The 24,372-nt window shown below is 39.7% G+C and overlaps 1 protein-coding gene across 1 annotated transcript; it reads right to left on the bottom strand.

Annotated features, from left to right (window-relative positions):
- Positions 1-616: 616 nt before the first annotated feature.
- On the bottom strand, positions 617-23,103 carry LOC110961206 (calcium-binding mitochondrial carrier protein SCaMC-3-like). Its single transcript, XM_022208739.2, has 10 exons — positions 22,354-23,103; positions 12,684-12,807; positions 11,666-11,753; positions 10,628-10,739; positions 10,163-10,321; positions 9,090-9,242; positions 7,083-7,196; positions 5,307-5,474; positions 4,906-5,056; positions 617-4,801 (listed from the first exon to the last, which is right to left on the bottom strand). Exons 1-10 carry the CDS (start codon positions 22,564-22,566, stop codon positions 4,620-4,622), a joined length of 1,464 nt encoding a protein of 487 aa, XP_022064431.1. The 5' UTR covers positions 22,567-23,103; the 3' UTR covers positions 617-4,619.
- Between the last annotated feature and the right edge of the window lie 1,269 nt (positions 23,104-24,372).

The raw sequence follows: 24,372 nt of genomic DNA, 5'->3' as shown, positions 1-24,372 counted from the left end.
GACTGTGTATTAAAGATCTAGCTCTAAAAGTAAAGCCTTCAGTGCCATATACCTGTATATTTTCAGGAATGGCCAGAAGGGGGAGACACCTCTGACTGCAAATAGAAGTCTGATTGTATAAAGGTCAATCTATAATTGAGAGACTTTTTAAGTCCATGGGATATATCTTGCATCCATTTTTATTAAATGTAAAAAATATATATTTATTTTTTATATTCATTATGATCACGTCTTTACAAATTCTATAAAAAATTTCTATGGAAACAATTGCTTATTAATACAAAATGACTGGATATCACTAAAATGTCAACTAAATATCCATCTGAATTTAATAACAACCACTTTCTAATTAGCAAAATAATAATAACATGAGCTTATTCAAAAATTGTTTTGATTGTGTTCTTTATATTAAGTTGAGACAATCATGACAGAACTTTCTTTTTTGGCAATATATCAAATTTTATAAGGAAAATAACAAAATGCCAACTATAATACTTGTCAGCTATGTTACCAAAAGTCCCGCAATTATATACTGACCTATAAGTCTATAAGAAAGTTAATGCATTTCATATGTCGTTTGTTTCCCAAAGTAAACATTTTGCTAATGAGTTCACAGTCTCTTTCAAGTCTCCTTTAATAAAGTATGATCTATTTAGTCAATAAGGGTCTCATTTAGAGGACAAGTAACAATAAAGCGGGTATAGTGCACTTCAAAAGACCAAGATGGTGAAGGTAAAATTCCAGATTCAAGGCTTCACAACATTTTTCATATTTTATATCCAGTCCATGAGCTCAGCGGATGTTCACAGTTAAAATAGAATGAGCAACCCCTTAAGGAGTTGGAGGAGGCTAAAGCATGACTGGTAATCATCAGGCAGACACAAACACTGCTTTAAATATTTGCCAATGTTGCTCCTCTGAATATGTAAATTACTATTTGCTTGTTGGCGACTTTAAAGATGTGAAAATCCACCTTGTTGCCTCTTTACAAAGGTGAAACAGTTATGTGCTGTTGACACGCCATTTTCATGTCACAACAAAGCCCTCTTCAGAGTACAGTGTCACAGATTTAATGTCATGTAAAGTTCCTATACACATTCAAATGACACAGATGATTTATCAAAACTAGAAAGCTCTTTATGTTCGTTATCAAACTTACACTGCAGCAGTTCTGTCATTTTTGAGTAAAAAAGCTTGTAAAAGAAAAGACAAAGCAGTCCTCACGCAGTGGCGCTAGCTGGTTCACAAAATGCTTCAAAACATGCACTCATGCTTTAAAAATATTATATGTCATCATCCTTGCAAGGCCCCAGTGGCAACAAGCATTCATTATTTCAAGTACGCTTGCAAGGGAGAAAACTGAATAGAGATATAGGCATTCATAAGCAAAATACTATAGATAATATACAGCATGTCTATGCCTACAATGCAAGTTTTGACATTCAGTCGTAGTGTAACACCACTGTCCTCATACTTTACATGCAGCTGTTGTAATAATGAACTACTATAGAACATTTTTGTGCTGCTTAAATTTAAGATAAACCTAAATATGATTTTAAAAAAAGAACAATCATGCACAGATATCCATCATTTTCAGTCTCCTGAAATTGCAGTTAATTCCTCCCTCATATTCAGACCCTTGCGGTGAAGCTGTTTAGGCTAATTTCCAGTGTCCTGGGAAGAAAGTATAGAAAATATTATACAGTAATGCTCACAGAAAAAGCAGGCTTCTCATTCCATGGTGGCAAACATTGGTGATAGCCAATCACAGCAGCCACATCTTTACTCCTGTTTTTTTTAAGCTCTGACGGTACTGATCCTGAAGTACCACGCTCGTTATTTATGTTTTCAGTGGCTTTTAGTTGCTCTAAGCATTCTTAATATTTCTGTTCCATGCATTTATTTTATTTCAGAAGTCAATCTTACAAGTTGTTCCATCTTCTTCTTCTTTTTTTGTACATACGGATTGTATGTGACAAGGTCGTAACAGGAGAAAGCATGGACAGACTAATATTTTCAAAATATTTTCAAAATTCTATACTGACCCCAATTACCTCTTTGAATTTCTTGGACAGCCCCTTATTAGTTTTTTTTCTGTTTTCATTAACAGAAAAGTAATAGTTACTTTCTGTCAGCAGATGGAGCTAAACATTGATGGATTACAGCAATGGGCAGGCAGTCCACACACAATATTTTTAATTAGGTGCACCTTTCCAGTCACTATGATCCATTTTCTATGAGCTCCAGAGCATGCTCTGAGCATGAGACCCATCCCTGTAGAATCTTTTTCAGGGTTGTTTCTAGGAGAGAGAAAAATAACCACTACAGAGTGGCCCTGAAAAACTGCTGTTCAGGTCTTGAAGCTGATTGGTTACCCTTGGAAAATACAAACACTCATTTGTTAAACTCAGAGAGAACAACAAGTGCCATTTATTCTGCCTTCTCCATGTCCTCATAAAGTAGCAGCACTCTGTTTTCTAACACCACCATCTTCAATGTAACTTTACCATATTGACTAACAAAACAGACCTCCATTAGTCATGTGCTCATAGAACTGAGCATCTGTTAACTGCTATTTCTCATTGTATCATCATTGTTCAGAGTTAATGTTGCGTTCAAAGTTGCTGGATCCTACACTACAACTGAAATCGATCCATCCATCCATTGGCTACACACCATTTAATCCTCATTAGGTGCAACTGAAATAACACAGCTGAAATTGTTCCTGCACCAGGTCAATCACCTCATACCTAGTCTAAGTTTCTACACTGGAAAGCCACTTCATAGAGACTACTTTCACCTCATATCATGAGCATCCAGAGCCTTTTAACTATTTGGACAGAACATTTTATTCATCAAGGAGTGCCTCTTCAACCCTCAACTCCGATGTCTTCCTGTCCAAGCACCTAACACCTCTTGGGCTAATTTCACTTCTCAGTGCTTTTTAAAATCATGGTATACACTGCAGGTTAGATAGAGGCAGCAACGAGCTGGACTCTCAAACAAACAGTGCAATATTTCTGTAGCACATTAAAAGATTGTCTAGAAAAGTCCATTGAGTAGATGCCTTAGATGCGCTTGTTTTGGGGTACTAACATGAATGCAATGTCACACTGTATATGTACAGGGACTCTGACATTAAGCAGCATTTCCATCAGTTGCTGGTTTAGTGCCACTGGCTTCACTCCTGTTGACCTGAAAATGTATAATATTGTTAGAGGACTATTATATCATGCTCAACTGCAATGACCACAGGAAACAAGGAGATCGCATTATGCAAAATACCTGAGGCCTTCTACTGGAAATATTTCATCTCACCAGAACATATTCGACAAAGAGGACTTGGACGTTTAGGGCTGCTTATAAAGCAATTTAGAGCAATGTCTTCGTACTGTTTGAGATTTGGTTTCTGTAGCTCAGGAGCCCCATCTCTTTTACAAACTGCTGAAGAGCTGAAGAGACTGTTGAGTTGAGGAGAATAACACCGTTTATCTCACAACAACAGTGCATCTCAAGGTCTGGGCTGAACTGGATGGTAAGGGAGTCATCTTGTTGGATGTGAGAGATGGGCTAAATCGTTACGGCTATATTACTAGGGTGGAGGACCAGTGCTAATGTGTAGGGTGCGTCAGTCGTGAGAGCTCCAACTCACAACTTCCTGGACTTGTAGGATCTGCTGCTAACATCTTGACACCTGGAATCCATGCCTTTTTGGCTGCATGAGAAGAACCAACTGTATAATAAGCAGGTGGTTATTATGTTTTAACTCATCATTGTGTGTCCACTGCTGGTGCAGGGTTGCATAATACAGGGAACATCAACCAGAAAATTTTGCTCCTGTATTTGTACTTGGTGTATTTTCTGTGGTAGTCATGGTTACGTGAGCAGCCATAGAAATAAGCTGGAAAAAAAAGTTGGATTGCTGTCTAAATATAATTCATTGAGACAGCAATTGCCAACAGCTGGTCCAAGAGACTAGGAGTTCTCCTTGCTGCTTCTACTAAATTCAATTTAACTGATGATTGTAAGCATTTTAGGACCAAAAAATACATTGATATTAAACTGTGTTGCTGGACCAATATTAAATTGGAAGTCTCACATGAGGAGCATCATGCAGAACAATTCAGACTAGTCATAATGACATTTGAGATATCTGCCACTATTATTCTGACAACTCCAAGCTGAATTACAGCTATATCTGTGTGGTTTTAAATAGACAAAATTACTTAATTTAAAAAACTATCTTAAATTCAGAGGTTTTAATTCAAGATAGTCAGACTCAGCTATTAAATTTTGAAACGGCATGCCATAGTCTTGTGTTTTCCATACTTTACGCTGGGCTTTCTTGTTCTTAAAGTTGTCGGATGAATTTTAACCCTGGTATCTCTCAACATTATGTGACCCTCTATCAAACGTTATCAGGTATTATCAGCAACATCAAAGTTCATGTTTGCCTGTGTGCTTTAGATTAATTACACTACAAATAGAAAATATTCCTCTCTGTTTTGTTTCTTCAGAGGTCTGAGGAGCTTTATCCTCACCTCTCTTCTGCTTCTTCCTTCAAGCACAATGTTCGTTTGCTTTCACTGGTTGTTTTTGTCCGTCTTAGTTGTCTCAGTCTAGTATCCCACTCCGAGGACCTTCTTCATGTGCTCATAGACCACATACGAGATGCTGACAGCAGGAATGACTTTAAGAAAGTTGGGGGTGATGCCTCGGTAAAGGCCCGGTACACCTTCATGAGATATGATATATTTGAACTGGCCCACCATGGTCAGCTTGGGTTTACCCTCAGTGATGGCTGAAAGAAGAGGAATGATGGCGGTTATAGGGATACGAAGCAGATTAGATTATTGTACTTCCACTGGTTCAGTACATTTCTACTGGATCTCAAGCATATTTCACCTTGTGCTTGCATGCGTGTCCGTATGAGAGCGAGGGGATAAGATGCCAGCTGGCCACAGGTGCTGGACACAGTACCACAGCCAAGCAGGACCAGAACACCTGGGTCTGCAGAATCTACACAGTACCTCTGGAGCCAGGCGTTCTTCAGGGTCTTCAGACATGAGTAGAGTCGAGGAAAAGAGAATTATAAAGAGTAAGTGGGAAAGAAAGAAAGAGGAAACAAATGAGAGTAAAAAACAAAAACCTGCAGTAATCAGGAGGGTTAGAACGAGCCATTATACTACCACTAACAACGATCACAAGTTGATACAATTTTGAATTATTTGGCATCTTTGTGATATTACACAGGGGTGTATTCACCTCTGCTGTACACTATACACATGTGCACAATGCATACATACCTCATACACAGCCAAGTCGATGCCAGCATAAGGAATGATGCCCAGTGTATTTGGTAGGTAGCCTCGGTAAAAAGCTCGGACGCCCTCCGTCTTCAGGATCTGTTTAGCGCAGTCAGCCATACCTGAGTATTGCCCCGTCTTCCTTAATGTAAGACGAGTTTTCAGCACCTACCCAGCCCAGGAGGACAACAGAAGAGGGAATTAAGAGAATTTATTGGGGAGTTGTAGGAATGGGGCAAAACTGGCAACTGGACAAAGGAAACAAAACCAGTCTCAGAACAAGTCTTTGTAGCATTCAATAGGAAGAAAAATGGCATCAAGAGGTAATTTTCATCAATCTATGGTAGTTTATTAGCCTAGCCACGCTAGACCCAGGTCTGAAGACACAACGGTCTAGGAACGCTCGACAGGGAGGGAGGCGGGCTAAAAGGTTGTCTTTCAAATCACTCTGCAGCAGTTGGGTAGGTATACAACCAATCAGCGCAACGAATAGGCTGACGTAGTTCATAGAGCGCCGGAAATCAGAGGACGCGGTAGTTCGGTGAAGCCTTATTTATACAGTCAATGGGTGAAGCTCAAGTATATTACAGACATGTTAACAGAAAGATTATTCAGAGTCGGTGCTAATGGAGCTCAACGACTGTTGTCGGCCCTGGCAGACAATTAAATTCATTGCCGTGGGTTGTCTAGCGGGACTAGGCTAGTTGTTTCCGGTTGTTTCTGTCAGAATCGTCGCGCCTCTGTCGTCACTTAGTTACGCCCGCCTTCTGACTCTATACTTCATGGTGATTTGTCGGCCAGTTTTAGGAGCATCCAACCTCGAGGCTTACCGAGGGTAACTAGACCCACTCTGGCAGAGAATTAAATTCGTTGCCGTGGGTTGTCTAGCGTGGGTAGGCTAGCAGTTTATGTCAGCGGCAGGGTAAGCAAGTTTTCCCAGACATTCCTATGCTTACCCACATCCTTTACCTTTGTCTAAGAAATCCCAAGAAGTTCCCTGCTGGGCATGCTCAGTAAACCTACAGATGCCTAAATTAACCCCTTACCTCTCAACAATAAAGTGAACAACTTCTATCTTGTTACAGTGGCTCATGTGGTGGTGGGATACCGTGGGCAGCAAGTGAATATTCAGTTGTGAAATGTGTTGGAAGACGGAAAATGGAGTACTTAAGGAGCTGAGGGACATTGACAAGTGCTGTATTATGATGGCTAGATGACTTCTTCACAAAATGCTGGAAACCTTTACACTGCTATGAAAGGAAAGTGTCAGAGCACATAGTGTATCATTGTTTGCTTCACGTGGGGCTTTGCAGAGCTGCAGACTAGCAATACTTTCCATACTGAGCCCTGCCCACCTCTGAAAACACCTGCAATAATGTGAGTATCTTAGCTGGGGCCATTGGAGGAACAGAAGAGAGTAGCCTAGTCTAATGAATCACAACCCAAGAAGGCAACCCAATGGAGACATGACCTCCAAAATGTTCTACTGGGAAACCTTGGGTCCTGCATTCATGTGGATGTTTGGGTGGGTGCTACACATTGCAGACCATATACAGACTGCATATTGATGGCAGTGGCCTCTTTTATTCAGGATAATGCTCCCTGCCACACTGCAAACATTCAGGACCTGTTTGAGGAATGTGACAAAGAGTTGAAAGTGCTGACATGGCCTTTTAAATTGCCCAGATCCCAATCTGATCAAGCATTTGGGGGATGTGCTCCCAAAATATTCATAAAAAGGGATGGCTGATAAATCAACACTAATTTGAAACTGACCTCCATGGGGTAGATGATGGTCTGGGCAGTTGCTCCAGCCAGAGAACCAGCAATGAACCTCTCTTGTACCCTTAAACTGCCACCCTCTTTACTGCCCCGGATCAGCCACTTGATCTACAGTAATAAGAGTAATGAACATTAAAAAGCGTAGGCATGAGGGTACAGAAGAGTTGTAGTAGTGCAATACGATATTGTATTTCATTTTTATATTATATATGAAAACAATGCAGAATTTCATAACATTATTTAGAGTCATTAGGTCTTCCTTTGAATCAACAATTATTTCCTTTTTCTTTTCTATTTAAGTACACACGTGGACAAAATTGTTGGTACCCCTCAGTTAAAGAAGGAAAAACCCACAATTCTCACTGAAATCACTTGAAACTCACAAAAGTAACAATAAATAAAAATTTATTGAAAATTAAATAATCAAAATCAGCCATCACTTTTGAATTGTTGATTAACATAATTATTTCAAAAAACAAACTAATGAAATAGGGCTGGACAAAAATGATGGTACCCATAACTTAATATTTTGTTGCACAACCTTTTGAGGCAATCACTGCAATTAAACGATTTCTGTATTTGTCAGTGAGCGTTCTGCAGCTGTCAACAGGTATTTTGGCCCACTCCTCATGAGCAAACAGCTCCAGTTGTCTCAGGTTTGATGGGTGTCTTCTCCAAATGGCATGTTTCAGCTCCTTCCACATATGTTCAATGGGATTCAGATCTGGGCTCATAGAAGGCCACTTTAGAATAGTCCAACGCTTTTCTCTCAGCCATTCTTGGGTGTTTTTGGCTGTGTGTTTTGGATCGTTGTCCTGTTGGAAGACCCATGACCTGCGACTGAGACCAAGCTTTCTGACACGAGGCAGCACATTTCTCTCCAGAATGCCTTGATAGTCTTCAGATTTCATCGTACCTTGCACACTTTCAAGACACCCTGTGTCAGATGCAGCAAAGCAGCCCCAAAACATTACTGAGCCTCCTCCATGTTTCACCGTAGGGACAGTGTTCTTTTCTTTGTATGCTTGGTTTTTGAGTCTATGAACATAGAGTTGATGTGCCTTACCAAAAAGCTCCAGTTTGGTCTCATCTGTCCAAAGGACTTTCTCCCAGAAGCTTTGTGGCTTGTCAACATGCATTTTTGCAAATTCCAGTCTCGCTTTTTTATGAGTTTTTTTCAGCAGTGGTGTCCTCCTTGGTCGTCTCCCATGAAGTCCACTTTGGCTCAAACAACGACGAATGGTGCGATCTGACACTGATGTACCTTGGCCTTGGAGTTCACCTTTAATTTCTTTGGAGGTTGCTCTGGGCTCTTTGGATACAATTCCAACGATCCGTCTCTTCAATTTGTCATCAATTTTCCTCTTGCGGCCACGTCCAGGGAGGTTGGCTACTGTCCTGTGGGTCTTGAACTTCTGAATAATATGAGCCACTGTTGTCACAGGAACTTCAAGCTGTTTAGAGATGGTCTTATAGCCTTTACCTTTAAGATGTTTGTCTATAATTTTTTTTCGGATGTCCTGGGACAATTCTCTCCTTCGCTTTCTGTTGTCCATGTTCAGTGTGGTACACACCTTTTCACCAAACAGCAGGGTGACTACTTGTCTCCCTTTAAATAGGCAGACTGACTGATTATGAGTTTGGAAACACCTGTGATGTCAATTAAATGACACACCTGAGTTAATCATGTCACTCTGGTCAAATAGTTTTCAATCTTTTGTAGAGGTACCATCATTTTTGTCCAGGCCTGTTTCATTAGTTTGTTTTTTTAAATAATTATGTTAATCAACAATTCAAAAGTAATGGCTGTTTTTGATTATTTAATTTTCAATAAATTTTTATTTATTGTTACTTTTGTGAGTTTCAAGTGATTTCAGTGAGAATTGTGGGTTTTTCCTTCTTTAACTGAGGGGTACCAACAATTTTGTCCACGTGTGTACATACTTAGGAGGCTAATGGACAGATTTTCACTTTGTCACGGACTGATTAGAGTACACCAACCTGTTCATAGGCCATAAACTTAATGGCAGATTCAGGGGCAATCTTTAGGACATTGATACCATTGCCCCTCCAGAGTGAAAAGACGCCTCCTTCCTGGACCATATTCCTAAGTCCGGACCACAGGTTAATCCCCCGAGAAGAAGAGCCGTGTACCTGGAGACACAAACATTGGCAGGTCAGTCATCTTATTACCACCTTTGCTATGTTTGAACTGTTACTTCAGGTTGGATGGAAGGTAGGACTCGAGTACAGATGCAGACAAAACACCAGTACAAAGGAAGAGGTTTTCCTTTATGGGTCCAAACGCAGTATCAAATAAATTTCGGAGTGTGTAACCTCTCGTTCTCATTTGTGATGAGATAATTGTTACAGACTGACTATCTTTGGCTGAATTGGACATCAGCTAATGCAGCTAATGATTTGGTTTGGTTTGTTTGTTTCAGCTGGCTACCATTTTTCTTGGTTTTGCATAACGGTACTGTATCTTGTAGAATTCTCCAGCAAAGTAAAAGTGCAGCTGATCATTATCAGTCATTTCTCTATTAACTGCCTGAATGGTAACACAGTCGAAGCACTTCTTTTGGTTGAGAGCGCTCTAGTTGCTCACCCAAACTGCCTCCCAAGTGCTTTGTTTTATTTCTGTCAGTGAGTGTAACTTAATATCAGTGCAGTATGTGAAGGACAGAGTCAGATTTTAAATGACAGCCACAGGCAGATGCTGCCACAACATTGCACTGATTCAGCTGATGTGGAACTGTTACAGTCATTGTTACTGCAGATATCTCGCAGTTCATTCACTGTACATAGCTGTTTCTCAAAGGATTTAAATAGCAAGATTAAACTTTGAGAATGAAAAACATATTAAAATAAATATCCTAGCATTAAATGGTAAATCTCACCACTATACTTGAGCTTATAACACTGATTTCTAACTATGTATCGGTGCTTTGACATGGTAGATGGTTCATTCCACAGTTCCAATTGAGAAGTCCGCCGTTGGAAAGTGGAAACCTGGAGCTGCCTTGCAAGGTAGGTATCAGTGGAGAAACAGTGAGATAACCTATATAACACACCTGCAGAAAGACTTTGAGGCGGTCCAGAGGAGCGGTTCCTGTCCGGGAGACCGCCCCCGCCATGGCTCCAGCAACCAGCTGCCTCCACACCAGGCCTGATCGCCGCTCCCGCTCTGAGAACTCATCTGGTACTGTCAGATGTTCCCCAATGTCAAACATCTACAACAACAGGAGTAATTAAAGGCCAAACTACCCCAGTGTATGTACTATACTGCCAAGCTATGCATTTTTTACCAGTACTGTCAACAAATCAAGTACCATGCAATCTATATCTATCTTTGCAATTTAAGTTATAGATCAACACAGGGTAGTTTGTATGTAGTCAGTCTACCTGTCCTTTCCTGTTGTGTTTTGTTATGTTTTGTGAAATAGTACTGTTTCTGTTCTCAGATGTGCAAAAATGTAAATGTGGTCAGGTTGTTACAGTTATCATTAGCTGTACCATCGATGGAAACAGTGACTTACATGGGAGTGTTTCCAGTGGTGAACAATTTCCTCCATGTTGTGGAGAGGGTTGAAGAGGAAGTGATCGCGCCATTCATTCCAGTCGATGGTCATAGTGCCATCTTTGTCCATGCTGAGAGTGAGACAGTTACACCAGAAAATCTGATTATTATTTTAATTTGATTGATCTGTCAATATCTATTTCAAATTGGTCAGGTTTGATGACCACTTGTCGTAACAAGCTGAACATTTCAACCATTTGTCCACCCCCTTTTAGTTGCTGCTAGCGTCAGCTGGTTGGAGGACTGCTAGCTTATGAGCCAGGTGGTCATTCTGTCAGCCACTGTTGACACTTCCAAAGCAAAACGGTAAATTAGAGATAAATAACAGCCTTAAACCAATGAGTCACGGATATTGCTGTAAAAGAGCCTGTTTTACAAATTCTCAATGATAATCCAGATTGGATGCAACAAAAATGAAGCACTGCAGAGCTTCACCCATTTAACATACAACCTTCTGAAAATGGCGGCAGGTTGCATTTTTAGACCAGATGTGCACAGGAGGCTTAGAAAGGGTTAAACTGTTAACACCCAATACCTTTAAATACATGTATGCCTATTTTGTAACGTAAATATTATGTATGAGACTTCATCAGAAAGATATTGTCTTCTAGTTTTGAAAATATAGCTAAAACCAGCATAAATGGTCTGCCAGTGACCCTGTGGCTGTATGGACATTTTAGATGTTGGTGTACTGTCACTCATTTCTAGCACTTTGTCCTATTGGTTATTCTTTTCCTTGTCATTTTGTTGTTTTATACAAGCAAAAATGAAACAGTTTGATATTAATAATTGTTATTCGTCCTATGCCTTTCAAACACAGTGTGGGCTCTTGTGTTTGTCAGGGGCAGCAGCTGTGACATTATCAGCAGGAGAGCTACTAGGGATCTAGCCAGGACTATCATTAGCATTTCTGGCTGCTATTAGTCACTGTTGTCAGATTCATGTTGGATGTGGGTTAGACACACACACAACGCAAACACACATACACATTCAGTACCTCTGCAGTACTCTGGAGGCCTGCTCCATTGTAACATCCACTCCAAGCTTGCGTAGTGAGTGCTGGATCTCTCCCACGTCGATTCGCCCTGTGCAACATAACAGAAGAAATGTGAGCATCGCTAACAGTGTCTGTCCACAAACGGTGGTCTATTTGTGGTCTATTGTAAAGATGATCTTCAATGTGTACATCACTGAAAGACAAGCAGCCAGAACTGAGAGAGAATTGGTGTGTGTATGGATATGGGTCAATATATAATTGCGGGACTTTTTGTATCATAGTTGACATTTTTGCTGTTTTCAGGCCTAAAATCAACATGGCCGCCTATAACCAAACACCACATGGCATTTTTACACAAAGATACTTCTAAATATTATATACACAATTGAGTAGAATAGAATTGTAAAGTTTTTTTTTATAAAGACATTGCAGTAAACCTGTTGACATGCCATAAATCCACACTTGACTCACACTATTTTATTTTAAACAACTAAGAAAGCCTTGATGTCTTGCCAGTCTTTTCTTCAGGAGGAAATGACATCATGTGGCGCAGGTCATGTGATCTGGAATTAACACATTTCCTTGAGAGGTGTTTTTGTAATGGGGAACTTCTCGGACACAGATACAATTTGATATTTTCCATATTAAAATTTGATATATTGCAAAAAAAAAAGATATCTGCCATGATTATCTCGACTTAATAAAAAGAGCACAATCAAAGCAATTTTTCAATAAGCTAATTTTATTATTGTTAATCAAAAGATGGTTTTTATTAAATTCAGACAGTTATTTAGTTGACATTTTAGTGATATCCAGTCTTTTGTTTTAATTAATAAATGATTGTTTCCATAATAAATAATTATGGAATTTGTAAAGACATGATCAGAATGAACATAAAAAGCCTTATTATGTTTTTTCTTTTAATAAAAATGCATGCAAGATATATACCATCAACTTCAAGAGTCCCTCAATTATACACTGACCCATGTGTGTATGATTGTGGGCGTTTCATACAAACCATCATTGTTGCGGTCCAAACTGTGGAACATTAGCCATAACCTTTTCTCGTGAGCACGCAAGTACTGTGAGAACTCCTGGAAGTCTAGCAAACCGTCATGGTTGATGTCGCTCTCGAGGACGATCTGTGAGTGCAGAGAGAGACTGATTCAGCAGGGAGGGAGGATACAAGGGGGTAAAAATGGGATGGAGCAGGCCGAGGTCACGGTGTGTTGATGAAGTAGATGGCATGAAGGTGATGGTGGTGTCGGGGGATGTGGAGAGTGAGGAGAGCACAGAGTGGAAGGTCAAGAAGTAAACTACTTCTTACCTGGCTGCAAACATAACCTCTCCTCTCTTGAATAGGACAAAGAGACAAAGAGAGACTGAATACAAGACTAATTCTGACAGCGGCTCTTGCACTGATTACTTTTCTGTCAATCAGTACAACAATGACTCACAATTTACTTATATAGCACTTTTCACACAAATGAAATATCACACAAAGTGCTTTACAGATGAAAGGAATAAAAATGCAATAAAAATACTCAAACAACAACAAAAACTTAAGTAGTACCATACATTGAATAGACTCAAATACGTAAAAAAAAGATTAAATAGTGCAATCAGTAATTAAAATTAGTTCTAAAGATAGTATAAAAATAATAGTAATACATAAATCAAATCAGTCAAAAGGCTGACTAAAACTCAACCTGTCTCAACAGATCTTGGGTTTGCTTTTAATAATATCAAATCTTTTTGCTGCCGCCAGGTTTTCTATAAGGCTGATCCAGAGATATTGCTCATTATAACAAAATACTGCCTCACCACAGATTTCTGTTCTGACTTTTGGTCTAAACAGAAGGCCGCTACCAGAAGACCTGAGGGTTCTAGAGGGTTCGTAGGATAAGATGCAGGACCATTAAGAGCTTTGTCAACCAACGAAGCCATTTTAAAATCAATTTTAAAAGAGCAGTAACCAGTGAAAAAACTTCAAATGAGTGTCATGTTTGCTCTACTTCTGGCTTTAGCATCCATGCTGCCTAATTCTGAGTTGAAGAGGAAACATAGTCTTCTTAGGGAGACAAGATCGAAGAGCATTACAAAATTCAATCCGGCACATAATAAAAGCTTATATTAGTGTCTCTGTATTTGCTTCAGAGGGGACTGGTAACAATCTGGCAATGCTTTTCAAACAACAAAATGCAATCTTGGTTATATTGTTATTGGATGGCTTAAACTGAGGGCCAAGATGGCTCCAAGATTTTTTACTTGCTTGTCCTGGTTGAGCTGTTTAAAGTTCTCTGCCATCCGTGGCTAAAATACAGTCAAAAAAGGCATTAGTTTTGGGTCACCAGGAGATTCAGCGACGCACAGATGTGCTAAAATAGAACTCAGAGGAATGTCACAAGACTTATTTGTGCAGGCCACCATCATTCAGGCACACAGTATTCTTTCTGATCCATCACGTCTTGTTCACTGAGTATGAACTGTTGAATTCAGGTAGGAGGTACAGAGGCCAGGTGTGCAGGTTTAACCATTTTAAAACGTCTTTTATCCATCTCTCAGTCAAGCTTATAAGTGAGCAGTTAGGTGCAGCTACCAAAGGGAGGTAACTGGGTGTTGTGTGTGTGGGGATGTGCAACATGTATGTTTGGGTGTATGTGTGTATTTTAGTTTTTTATATTACTGTAACTTATTTATGTATATGTCTAAGACTATATTTTCTGTACTTTATGTGTTCTAGTAAGCAGTGCAGCGTGCTTTTTGTGTGTTTGTAATTCCATACAAACAGGGCCCTCAGGGCAAAGGTGCTGCGGAGCCCCAGAGTCTTTGTGTTTACGATGTACGGCATCTTTATTTACTGGCTTTTGTTCAATTCTCTCTGTTGCATGCCACATTCCTCTCTCTATTCATTTTACATTCCTATGTAAAGCAAAGTAGATGACAGAACAAAATCCACTTATTACTTCCATTTAACTTCTCCCAGTCTAAACTGACGGCTTGAGAGCAATACCAAACAGCTTCAGGGTCAGTCACATTTGTTTGTTCATTTGTAACCAGGATACAAAAAACTTTTCAAAAGACTTCAACGGAATCTAAATGGCACGCTGAGCCTCTTGAAGTAAAAAGTATAACAATGTCTTGATGAAGCTCAGCAGTGGACAAACCCTTAATTCTGACTGCTTTGCTGGGAACACTTATCAACCACTAAGCACCTCTGAAGTGTCTGAAAAAGTCAAAGAAGTGATTTTAGTGAAATACCAAATGCTACAGAATGTGTAATACTGTTGTGCTTTAAGTTAATTAAGTTTGGCTGGAACTCACCATTCAAGGACTTTTGTATAGTACGTACACACTAATTATATTGTTGTTGCCAAGTGTCTGCTCTAAGAGAATTCAAAGGAAGCTTTGATGTGTCGGGTTTCTCTTCATAATTTGGGAAGGTCTCTAGCTCACCGGTGAAGTGCTTTGAAATGGTGCACATTTCCAGTTGACACTATATAAATGAAACTGAATTGAATTAAATTAATGATATGTTTCGCAGAACAGCGGTGCAGTTAGCATTAGCGGCTAGCACTGCCGCTTCACAGCTCTAAAATTCTGTGTTTTCTGCCTGGAGTCTTTCTTTGTGGAGCTTAGCGTGGGTTCTCTGGCTTCCTCCCACAGTCCAAGAAGATTTGCTGAGGTTAACTGGCGACCTAAAATTGTCCGTAGATATGAATGCGAGTGCCCTTGGTTATCTCTCTCTCTGTGTAGCCCTGTGATAGACTGGCGACTTGTCGAGGGTGTAGTTCATTAAGGTGCAGAACATTCCAAAGCAACACAGAGAATTTAGAGAGAGGGTTAATTTTATGGAGATTTTAACATGTAACTTCAATATACAAAGATGGATTTTAAGCAATTTAATCAATGACTGGAGGAGGATTTTAAAGCCAAATGATGTGACTATCAGACTGACAATCAGTTGTCAGCTGAGGTTAACAGTGTGCCAGGTTTGTGTTACAGATTGTTAAAATATTCATCCACAAAGTGTTGGATTCCTCTTCAAACCTGAACAGCTTTTCTGTGCAAGGTGTTGTAACCAGGACACACAAATTACTCACTGACCTGTAAAAGGGTTGATAAATGCAATGAAATGACAGATTCACTCAGGGGACGTGCCATTTTATGTTACTGCTATTTAAATAATAAAGATGATGATCATAATTCTAGGATTTACTTCTATAGCATCTTTCCAAGAAAGTGGCAAAGTGCTATACAATAAAAACATATATTAAAAGTAGTAAAAACCTGAACTTAAGATATAAATAAGACAAAATGATAAGCGAGTACTAAGATGTGTTTGCCCGTTTGAGATCCTCAAGTAGGGAGTTCCACAGTCGAGTAGCCCAGACAACAATCACCTTTAGTAAGAATTTAGGAACATGTAGTGGGGTCTTGCCAGAGGATCTTAATCAACAATTAGGCTCCTGGGGACAAACTATAAAACAATAAGTTTAATTCTAAAACTCATCAGTAGCCAGTAAAAGACTGCTCTAATATGGCCACTTCTGTGAGTACGTGTTAAAAGCCTTATTCTGCTGCTACCAGACTAAAGTCCACTGCAATAGTTTGTAGTAATGTTTTCTAAGTCTGCAGAGTACAGGTATGACCTGATCTTGGTTAGCCATCTCAGTTTGCAAAGCAGGACTGCAACACACAAGCCACCTGAGCATTAAAGGCAAATGACAGTCAAACCACCTAGGTTGTGGACCTCTTTATAAATGTTATTATCTGAGGCAACTAGAGGACAGGTCATTAATGGTGCCAGTGCAAAAACAACTAAGTATAGCTACTACTGATTTGGAGTTTTTCATTTGCAAGAATTTTTGGAAAATCCAGTGTTTAATCTCAGAAAAGCCGGATATAATACCGGATGGATTCATGGTAGTAGGCTTTATCAGCACATATAATCGGGTGTCATCAACATAGCAACGAAAATAAGTATGACTGCTATGCATGCTTTGAAACAGGAGTAAGAAATGACAAATAAGAGTTGACCCAAAGTAGACCCTTTGATGGCTAACCAAGATCAGGTCATCCCTTTACTCTGCAGACTTAGAAAACAGTCGTCCATGCTATTATCTCTTCCACAGTTGACTATTGCAGAATGCTTTACTCTGGTAGCAGCAGGCTAAACATCAGCTGTTAGGCTTTTAACACATGCTAACAAAAGTAACCATAAGAGACAGTAGCAACAAAAGTTGGTATTGTGTCTCAATACCCCAAATACCCCAAATAATAAGACACACCTTTGCGGTTGTCTTGAGACTGGAACGGGAAAAGCCTTTGTACTACCAAGACTACTGCCAACGTTTGCTTCTTAGCACGGGAAAAATACACCTTTTCTGTTGATGAATGCATGGTGAGTGCAACACGTCCTGTGTGACAGTCTCTTACGATATGATGATCCACTGTATGAAACTCTGAGCTGAGGTCAAACAGGATTAAAATGGAGTACAAGCCAGAATCAGCTGCAGGAAGTAGGTCGCTGGTGAATGGAGCTAAAGAGGTTTCAGGGCTGTGTACGGAGCAGAACAAAGACTGAAGATTTCATTGCTCATTCATAAAGTTTACCTGGATAATTTATGGAAATATACTGAGGATTGTATTACTTGTTTGGCAGGAGTCTAAAAGTGTGTGGCCTTGAAGAGAGAGTTGCATCCCTAAGCCAGATAACAGAATTTAGAGCTATCTTCCCATGTCAAAACAAAAGAGCAGTTATTCAGAACAGAGAGAACTTGCACGTAGCTAATCAACATGAGCTCCTCTCCCAAAAGCTGTTGTGTGAGATTCTGTGCACTGCCTGAATAAAGAGACGCTGACTTCAAGATGCTCGTATTGGGAGTTTGATTCTTCTTCACCCACAGTAATGATGAGTTTTTCTACAGTGTGTCCACGGGGCTAACTCACTGCTGGATCTGATGGTGTTTGGCAGAGCCTGTGCCCTCACGATTGCTTGAGAGCACAAACTTGGAGAGAAACTGTCCTGAATCCCGATGCAGGAAAGGAGTCTGTGACCAACCTGGATAAGTTAAGGTTTGCCAACGAAAGTCTGAGAACCAGCAGAAGACCATGCAGGGTCATACTGCAGTGTTGCGTACTGGCTCTGTTCTGAAGGAGTGTTGTGGTAAGATGGACACCATTTACCAGACCATGGATGACCTTAAGACCTCAAAAAAGGCAGCTTAGAAATGCGTCAAAAACTACTTTAAACAGAGTGATTTAGGGAGGACTTCTTTGCAAGGAGGTAGGAGTTAATAATGGCTAAGATATGTGGCCCAACTGTCTCAAGTACAGCTTTTGAAAACCATGTTTTAATGCAGACTGAAGGGGAGGTGGGTGATTTTGCAACAGTACAGAGTTCCAGAGGAAGAAAGGTGATTTAAATTACTTTAATTGTGGCATGACGGTCTTATCTACATGGATTTTCACACACAATTATCTCAAGGGTTTACAGAGAATGATCTGATAAAGAAAAGATATCCACTGAGCTACAGTTCTTTAGTAAAAAGGCAAGAATGCCTGGTTGTAATTTCTTTTTTGGTTTTTGTAACTTTGTTCTTAAATCTTTATCTTCCCCCTAAACCTGCAATGGTGTTTTTTCTTTGAGCAGCAAAAACAAGATGCAAATACAGTAGCCACATCATCATTTGTGCTGATGTAGCAGATTACAGTGACCAAGTGTTTGCTACTGAGCAACATTATCATACATTTGAAGTTGCGTTTCTAGCAAACCTCGTCCAGTATACAATGTCTTTTTAGCTTTGTCTTTTTATCTTTGCTCCATGGTTGTCTCCACTAACTCAACAAGAAATATCTGAATCTTTAGCTGCAAAAACCTTCACTATATTCACCAGCAAGTTGCTAAATCTATCTTCCATTTGGTTTTGAGCAGGTAGTGTAGAGTGGCTTTTCAAAGATCAGAGTCACAGTGTTCTCATAGTAACTGGAAATGTCACTATGAGAGCACTGTGACAGAAGCACAATGGTAAATTTACAGGCTGCTCAACTAAAATTCACAGACAAAGATGATAATTTTCTGTTGGTACCTAAATACAAGAGACCCCTTACATTGTTGTGTTACACATTTTAATATTTTATAAAATATCTTTCGTTTTAAGCAATGGCAGACCCAATCTGTGAACGTGGTGAAATTTTGTAAGACAAGAGTCGAAACACTGGACCTGAACTAGTTTCACTTTGCGATAATGACCCTGCACTGGCTGTTGTGGTTGTAATAGAGAGAACTGAATGTAACACCTCTTTTACACTGCCCTTAGAGATCTCATACTTTATTGAGCAGTATTTCAACACATAGGGTGTTCTGGAAAGGGTTTTAACATGATTAGAAAGGTTCCTAAGTTAATGAGCTGACTCCAGTGGGTTAGTAAAAGTATCTAATAAATAGTTAATACTGAAAAACACACTTTTCTATACCACTCTACATACAGTGCTGAAATATGCACAGTGAAAGTTGTTTTCTTATTCTTATATTAGTTTTTATCTTATTATTAGTAGAACTACTGACAAAGAAAAGTTACATCGAGTGCTTTATAACTATGTCTGGTGTTTCTGACAACAAAAAGCAAAAAAACAAAACAAGTGAGCTCACCCATTCAAACACAACATGCCAGTGTGCGTTGATGTCATCGTAGCAATTGCAGCATTTCATTTAACCCTCATGTGCCGATGAGGACATTGTTGTCCTTTTCATGATTCATTTTTAGAGCAGTTTGCCTGTGTTAACGCATTGGGCCTAAAATTTTGCAAAGGTGTGTATTTTGGGGTAAATTTTAGCCACAGCCCACATAATACATCAACATTGCACTGTTACACTCAGAACCTTAAAGACAAAAATGTTCCCATTGAAACCCATTAAGACTGCTATTTTCAATCCCTATTTAACATTGTATTATATCATGTTCAAGGCAAATTCATTCAGTATAATTCTCAGAAAGCTGCTGATAAATGGAATAACAGTGTTGCTGTCTATTTGTTTCTAGACTGAAAGATGAAGTGTTTTAAAAGAAGGAAGGATTGCAGAATTGCCAGACCGTATATTCTTTTGTAGATGTGTAAATATCTGTATATATACACTACCGTTCAAAAGTTTAGGGTCACTTTGAAATGGCATATTTTTTGAAAGAAAGACAGTTTTATTCAATGAAGACAACATTAAATTAATCAGAAATACAGTGTGAATATTGTTAATGAGGTAAATGACTATTCTCGCTGGAAACGGCTGATTTTTAATTTAATATCTCCATAGGGGTACAGAGGAACATTTCCAGCAACCATCACTCCAGTGTTCTAATGCTACATTGTGTTAGCTAACAGTGTTTAAAGGCTAATTGATGATTAGAAAACTCTTGTGCAGTTATGTTAGCACATGGATACAAGTGTGAGTTTTCATGGAAAACATGAAATTGCCTGGGTGACACCAAACTTTTGAACGATAGTGTATTTGTATATATTTTACTTTTAGTCTTATTGTTATACTTTTTTCCTATAGTTGTTTGATCATTCTCTTTTCCTTATTCCTTGAGTGACACTAACAGCTGAAACCAAATTCCTTGTATGTTGTGTGGCCATTAGAACAGATTCTGATTGGAGTGGGACTACTTCGGTGTGGAAATGGAGTGCTGTCAACTACTAATTCTACTAATGGACTAAATGCATTAAACACAGTCCATCAGTCAAACGGGTCCAAAGCAGACTGCAAATGCTTAACATGGTTCACAAATCCAGCAGCAGTGCCGCAGAGAGGTCAGGACCGCTTATCAGATCCTTTTAGTCAACAAAAGGAGGAGGGTGCGATGTTTGAAAGCAGAATGTGACCTCTACAAGTGACTGCCTCCCTTTTCCAACCCCAGAGACCTATATCCACCACTCGCCTCTTCTCCTTTTAGTGTTGCACTAAAGTCATTTTTCAACCAGTTATGAGATTATATCCACCCAAGCATTCACAGCCAAAGAGAAAGAAAAATGAAAATGCAAAGATTAATATAAGGGTCAATATATAATTGTGGGACTTTTTGTAACATAGACCGGTATCATAGTTGACATTTTTGCTGTTTTCAGGCTGAAAATCAACATGGCCGCCCACAACCAAACACCACATGGCATTTTTACAGAAAGATTCTTCTAAATATTATATATACAATTGAGTAGAATTGAATTGTAAAGTTTTTTTATAAAGACATTGCAGTAAACCTGTCAACCCACACCACTTTATATCAAATTACTAAGAAAGCCTTGGAGTCTTGTCAGTCTTTTCTTCAGGAGGAAATGACATCATGTGGAACAGGTCATGTGATCTGGAATTAACACACTTCCTTGAGAGGTGTTTTTTTAATCATTGAAAGTGATTTCTCAGACATGGATACAATTTGTTATTTTTCATATAAAATTTGCGATATTGCCAAAAAAGAAATATCTATCCTGATTATCTCAACTTAATAAAAAGAACACAGTCAAAACATTTTTTCAGTTAGCTCATTTTATTATTATTTAGCTACTTAGAAGGTGGTTGTTGTTAAATTTGGACCATTTAGTTGAAATTTTAGTGGCATACAGTTGTTTTTTATTAAGTGATTACTTTCATCATAAATAATTGTGGAATTTGTAAAGACATGACCATAATGAACATATCTGTGTAGGTTCTCATTCATCCAGGTCATGGTTATCCAAAGTAGCTTAAATCAATCCACTGGACTTTAAGAAAGTTCCTTGAAGACTTTTCACCTCTCATCCAAGAGGCTTCTTCCATTCTGGTGGTGGTTGGTGTTGCCTCAGGTTTCAAACCTCTGTGAGGTGTGTCCAGGGCTATTATTCCAACAACCAATACCATGACTCGTCTGACTACTCAATGATGGTCGTTGTGAGTATCGGTGGGGATCGTTGAAATGCACAGATGTCACTGAGCCCTCGTGTAATGACCACCATTAGCACACGAGGGCTCAGTGACATCTGTGCATTTCAGCGACCCCTATCAATACTAACAACGACCATCGTTGAGTAGTCAGACAAGTCTTGGTATTGGTCGTTGGAATAGTAAACCCTGAACACACCTCAAAGAGGTTTAAAAGTTGAGGCAACATCAACCACCACCAGAACTGAAGAAGCCTCTTGGATGAGAGGTGAAACGTCTTCAAGGAACTTTCTTAAAGTCCAGTGGATTTATTTAAACAACTTTGGACATAATGAACATAAAAAAAACATTATTTGTTTTACTTTTAACAAAAATGTATGCAAGGACTTCAAGAGTCCCTCAATTAAACATTGACCCATTACCAAATGAGTCGCTCATTGTCTTTAATGAATGAGGACAGATATGGTGTGTAGTAACGCCAAAGGCCCATTCTGAGCCCCTGTTGGAAAATCTGTAAAATATTAAACTTGCAATTTTGACCTGACATTAAAAATTAACCCAAATGATGACTATTGGCATTCATGTGGCTTCAACTTGGGAGAACTTTGTTGCTAGGCATCTGACAACAAATTGCTCTTAGATCTGTCCCCTTGGTACCTGAATTTATGCCAAAAATGATAGTTGTTGGACACCTCCTGACAGTAGCTGCTACAGGTTAGACCAGTGCTCGCCTCTCTGGTTGCCAGTTAAACACACTGATAAAACACCTCCTCACCTCCTCAGCCTCTCCTCGGTGCAAACCACGCGCTGCCAGCCCGGCTCTCAGCTCGCTGATGTCCACCCTGCCATCTTTATTCAGGTCCAGCTGCTCGAACAGCTCCGTGTACGTCCTCTGTCTGTCCGGGTCCAGAGACGCTCCGTTCTCTCCGTTTTCTTCGTGTCCTCTGCGGCGTGAAGAGGCGCAGGACTGCTCCTCGTCTTCGCCCATGTGAAAGAGAGAACTCCGGGTTTCTTCGCTGGCCGACTGTCAGTTTCACAGTCGAGCATAACAGAATCCAAAGCGAGGTGTCGCCCGGGTTTCCAGAGGAACCGATCCGCTGCTTCCTCTCTGCACCGTCTGTGTATGCGGATGGAGGCAATGGAGGCTGCGTTTTCCTCCCTCTGCTCGAAGGCACGTCGCTTCTGGATGGATGCTTGCAGCTTTGACGAGCTCTCGTGAGACTATTCCTCGTGTCAGTTACACGCTACATCGCACAGTCCATAACCTTATTCAAATGAATTAAAGTTTCCGTCAGAGGAGGAGCTCGGAGCATGAGCAGCTGCTTTTACCGCAGTAGTCTCTCAGTGCGTCTGTGCGCGCATCTTCACAGCTGTCAGGTTACGGCATGCGCTTCTTAGTGGGTTATTTTTCCAGCTGATGTGGTGAAAACTCCCGCGTCGACCTGAAGGGGAAAGTGAGTCAACATGTATTTCTCCAGCGAATTAATCTGCTGCATCACACCTTACGCACGGCATCTCCAGCGCGACACAATCCAGCACAGAGAGGAAAGGAGAGGGAGAACCAGTAGGGGAGCCAGATAGTCCTCATAGGTAGGTCCAGACTGAGACCATTGATCTTTCTCGTTTTTTTTCGTCAGCAAATTACTGTCGATAGAAGTTTATCTTGTTGACAACTCACTTGAATCAATCAATCTCAATATGTAAATGACAACCTGCCTTCTATATTATTTTTTTTATTCTTTTTTGTGTTTTTCCTTGGTGAATGATACATTTGTTTTTTTCTGTAATCATATCTGGCATATGTTAATTGATGCTTTAGAATAGAAAGCCTTTATTGTCATTGTATAACGAGTACACAATGAAATTGGGAAATTTTGTCATAATGCCGTACCAATAAAGCAAAACGAATTGATCTGAAAGCCTAACCTGTGCCTTGGATAATCTGTTAAATTTTTCCTGGGTGTGCCACTCTACCTATCTTTCCAAGCTTACTTCACTTTTCATCTTCATGACGTGTATACACACTGCCTGGCCAAAAAAAGTGGCCACTTGGATTTAATAATAACTAATCAAATAGATAAGAGCTTTCCATTACTTTTAATTACTGCAGTGATAAATATTTTTCAGCTGCAACAACTTATTTAACCCCAGTTGATGCAATGAGGAGCTTCTCATTTCTTAAACAACTGTAGTATCTGACCAGCTACTTGTGGGAAAACATATATTCCCTTTTTGGCTATGTAAGCAGGTGGTCTCTGAACTGAGATGTGTTTTTGTCTGGGAATGTTTATGTTAATGTGGTTTCTTTCTGGGATATTGTAAAGTGACGTGGGGCCTGTCATTGAAGGGAGGTCATAGGTTATGTTAGGTTTCCATGTATGGACCTATATCAGTGAAGGACATCTGTTGCCCTAGAGGAGAAACCCTATGCTATATTGAGTTAGGGGTGTATCCTGTTTTTCACCAAAGTCTCAGAGGTTGAGCTCATATCCTTACCAGAAGGGTACAAAGCTGATCATTAGCCCATTGTTCGAGGTGGAATCAATTGGCAGGCTCCTTCGAGGCATCTTCTGTCTGTATTGATGCTGTTCTTTCTTTTAATAAAAAACTTATAAAGAAAGTCAGTGTCACGGACAGTCTGTCTCAGAAAAGTTATTGGCCTGGATAGAAAACAAGAAAGAATTGAGTCAGATGGAAGCAGATGATTCTCTGTGGCAACACCTGAAAGGAGAAGCCAAAAGGAACAACAAGTACAACAGCAACACCTACAACAACTACAGCAACAACTATACCA

Source organism: Acanthochromis polyacanthus, chromosome 21, assembly GCF_021347895.1.
Source record: "Acanthochromis polyacanthus isolate Apoly-LR-REF ecotype Palm Island chromosome 21, KAUST_Apoly_ChrSc, whole genome shotgun sequence".
In the NCBI taxonomy this organism is placed as follows: domain Eukaryota; kingdom Metazoa; phylum Chordata; class Actinopteri; family Pomacentridae; genus Acanthochromis; species Acanthochromis polyacanthus.
This window is presented reverse-complemented; position numbering and strand designations above follow the sequence as displayed.

Excerpts from the sequence above, each read along its gene's own strand:
- LOC110961206 (XM_022208739.2), bottom strand. The coding sequence starts at position 22,566 with ATGGGCGAAGACGAGGAGCAGTCCTGCGCCTCTTCACGCCGCAGAGGA. Across the intron at positions 7,197-9,089 it reads AGTTTATGGCCTATGAACAG|ATCAAGTGGCTGATCCGGGG; the intron begins GTTGGTGTACTC and ends TTATTACTGTAG. Across the intron at positions 5,057-5,306 it reads TCGACTTGGCTGTGTATGAG|ACCCTGAAGAACGCCTGGCT; the intron begins GTATGTATGCAT and ends TCATGTCTGAAG.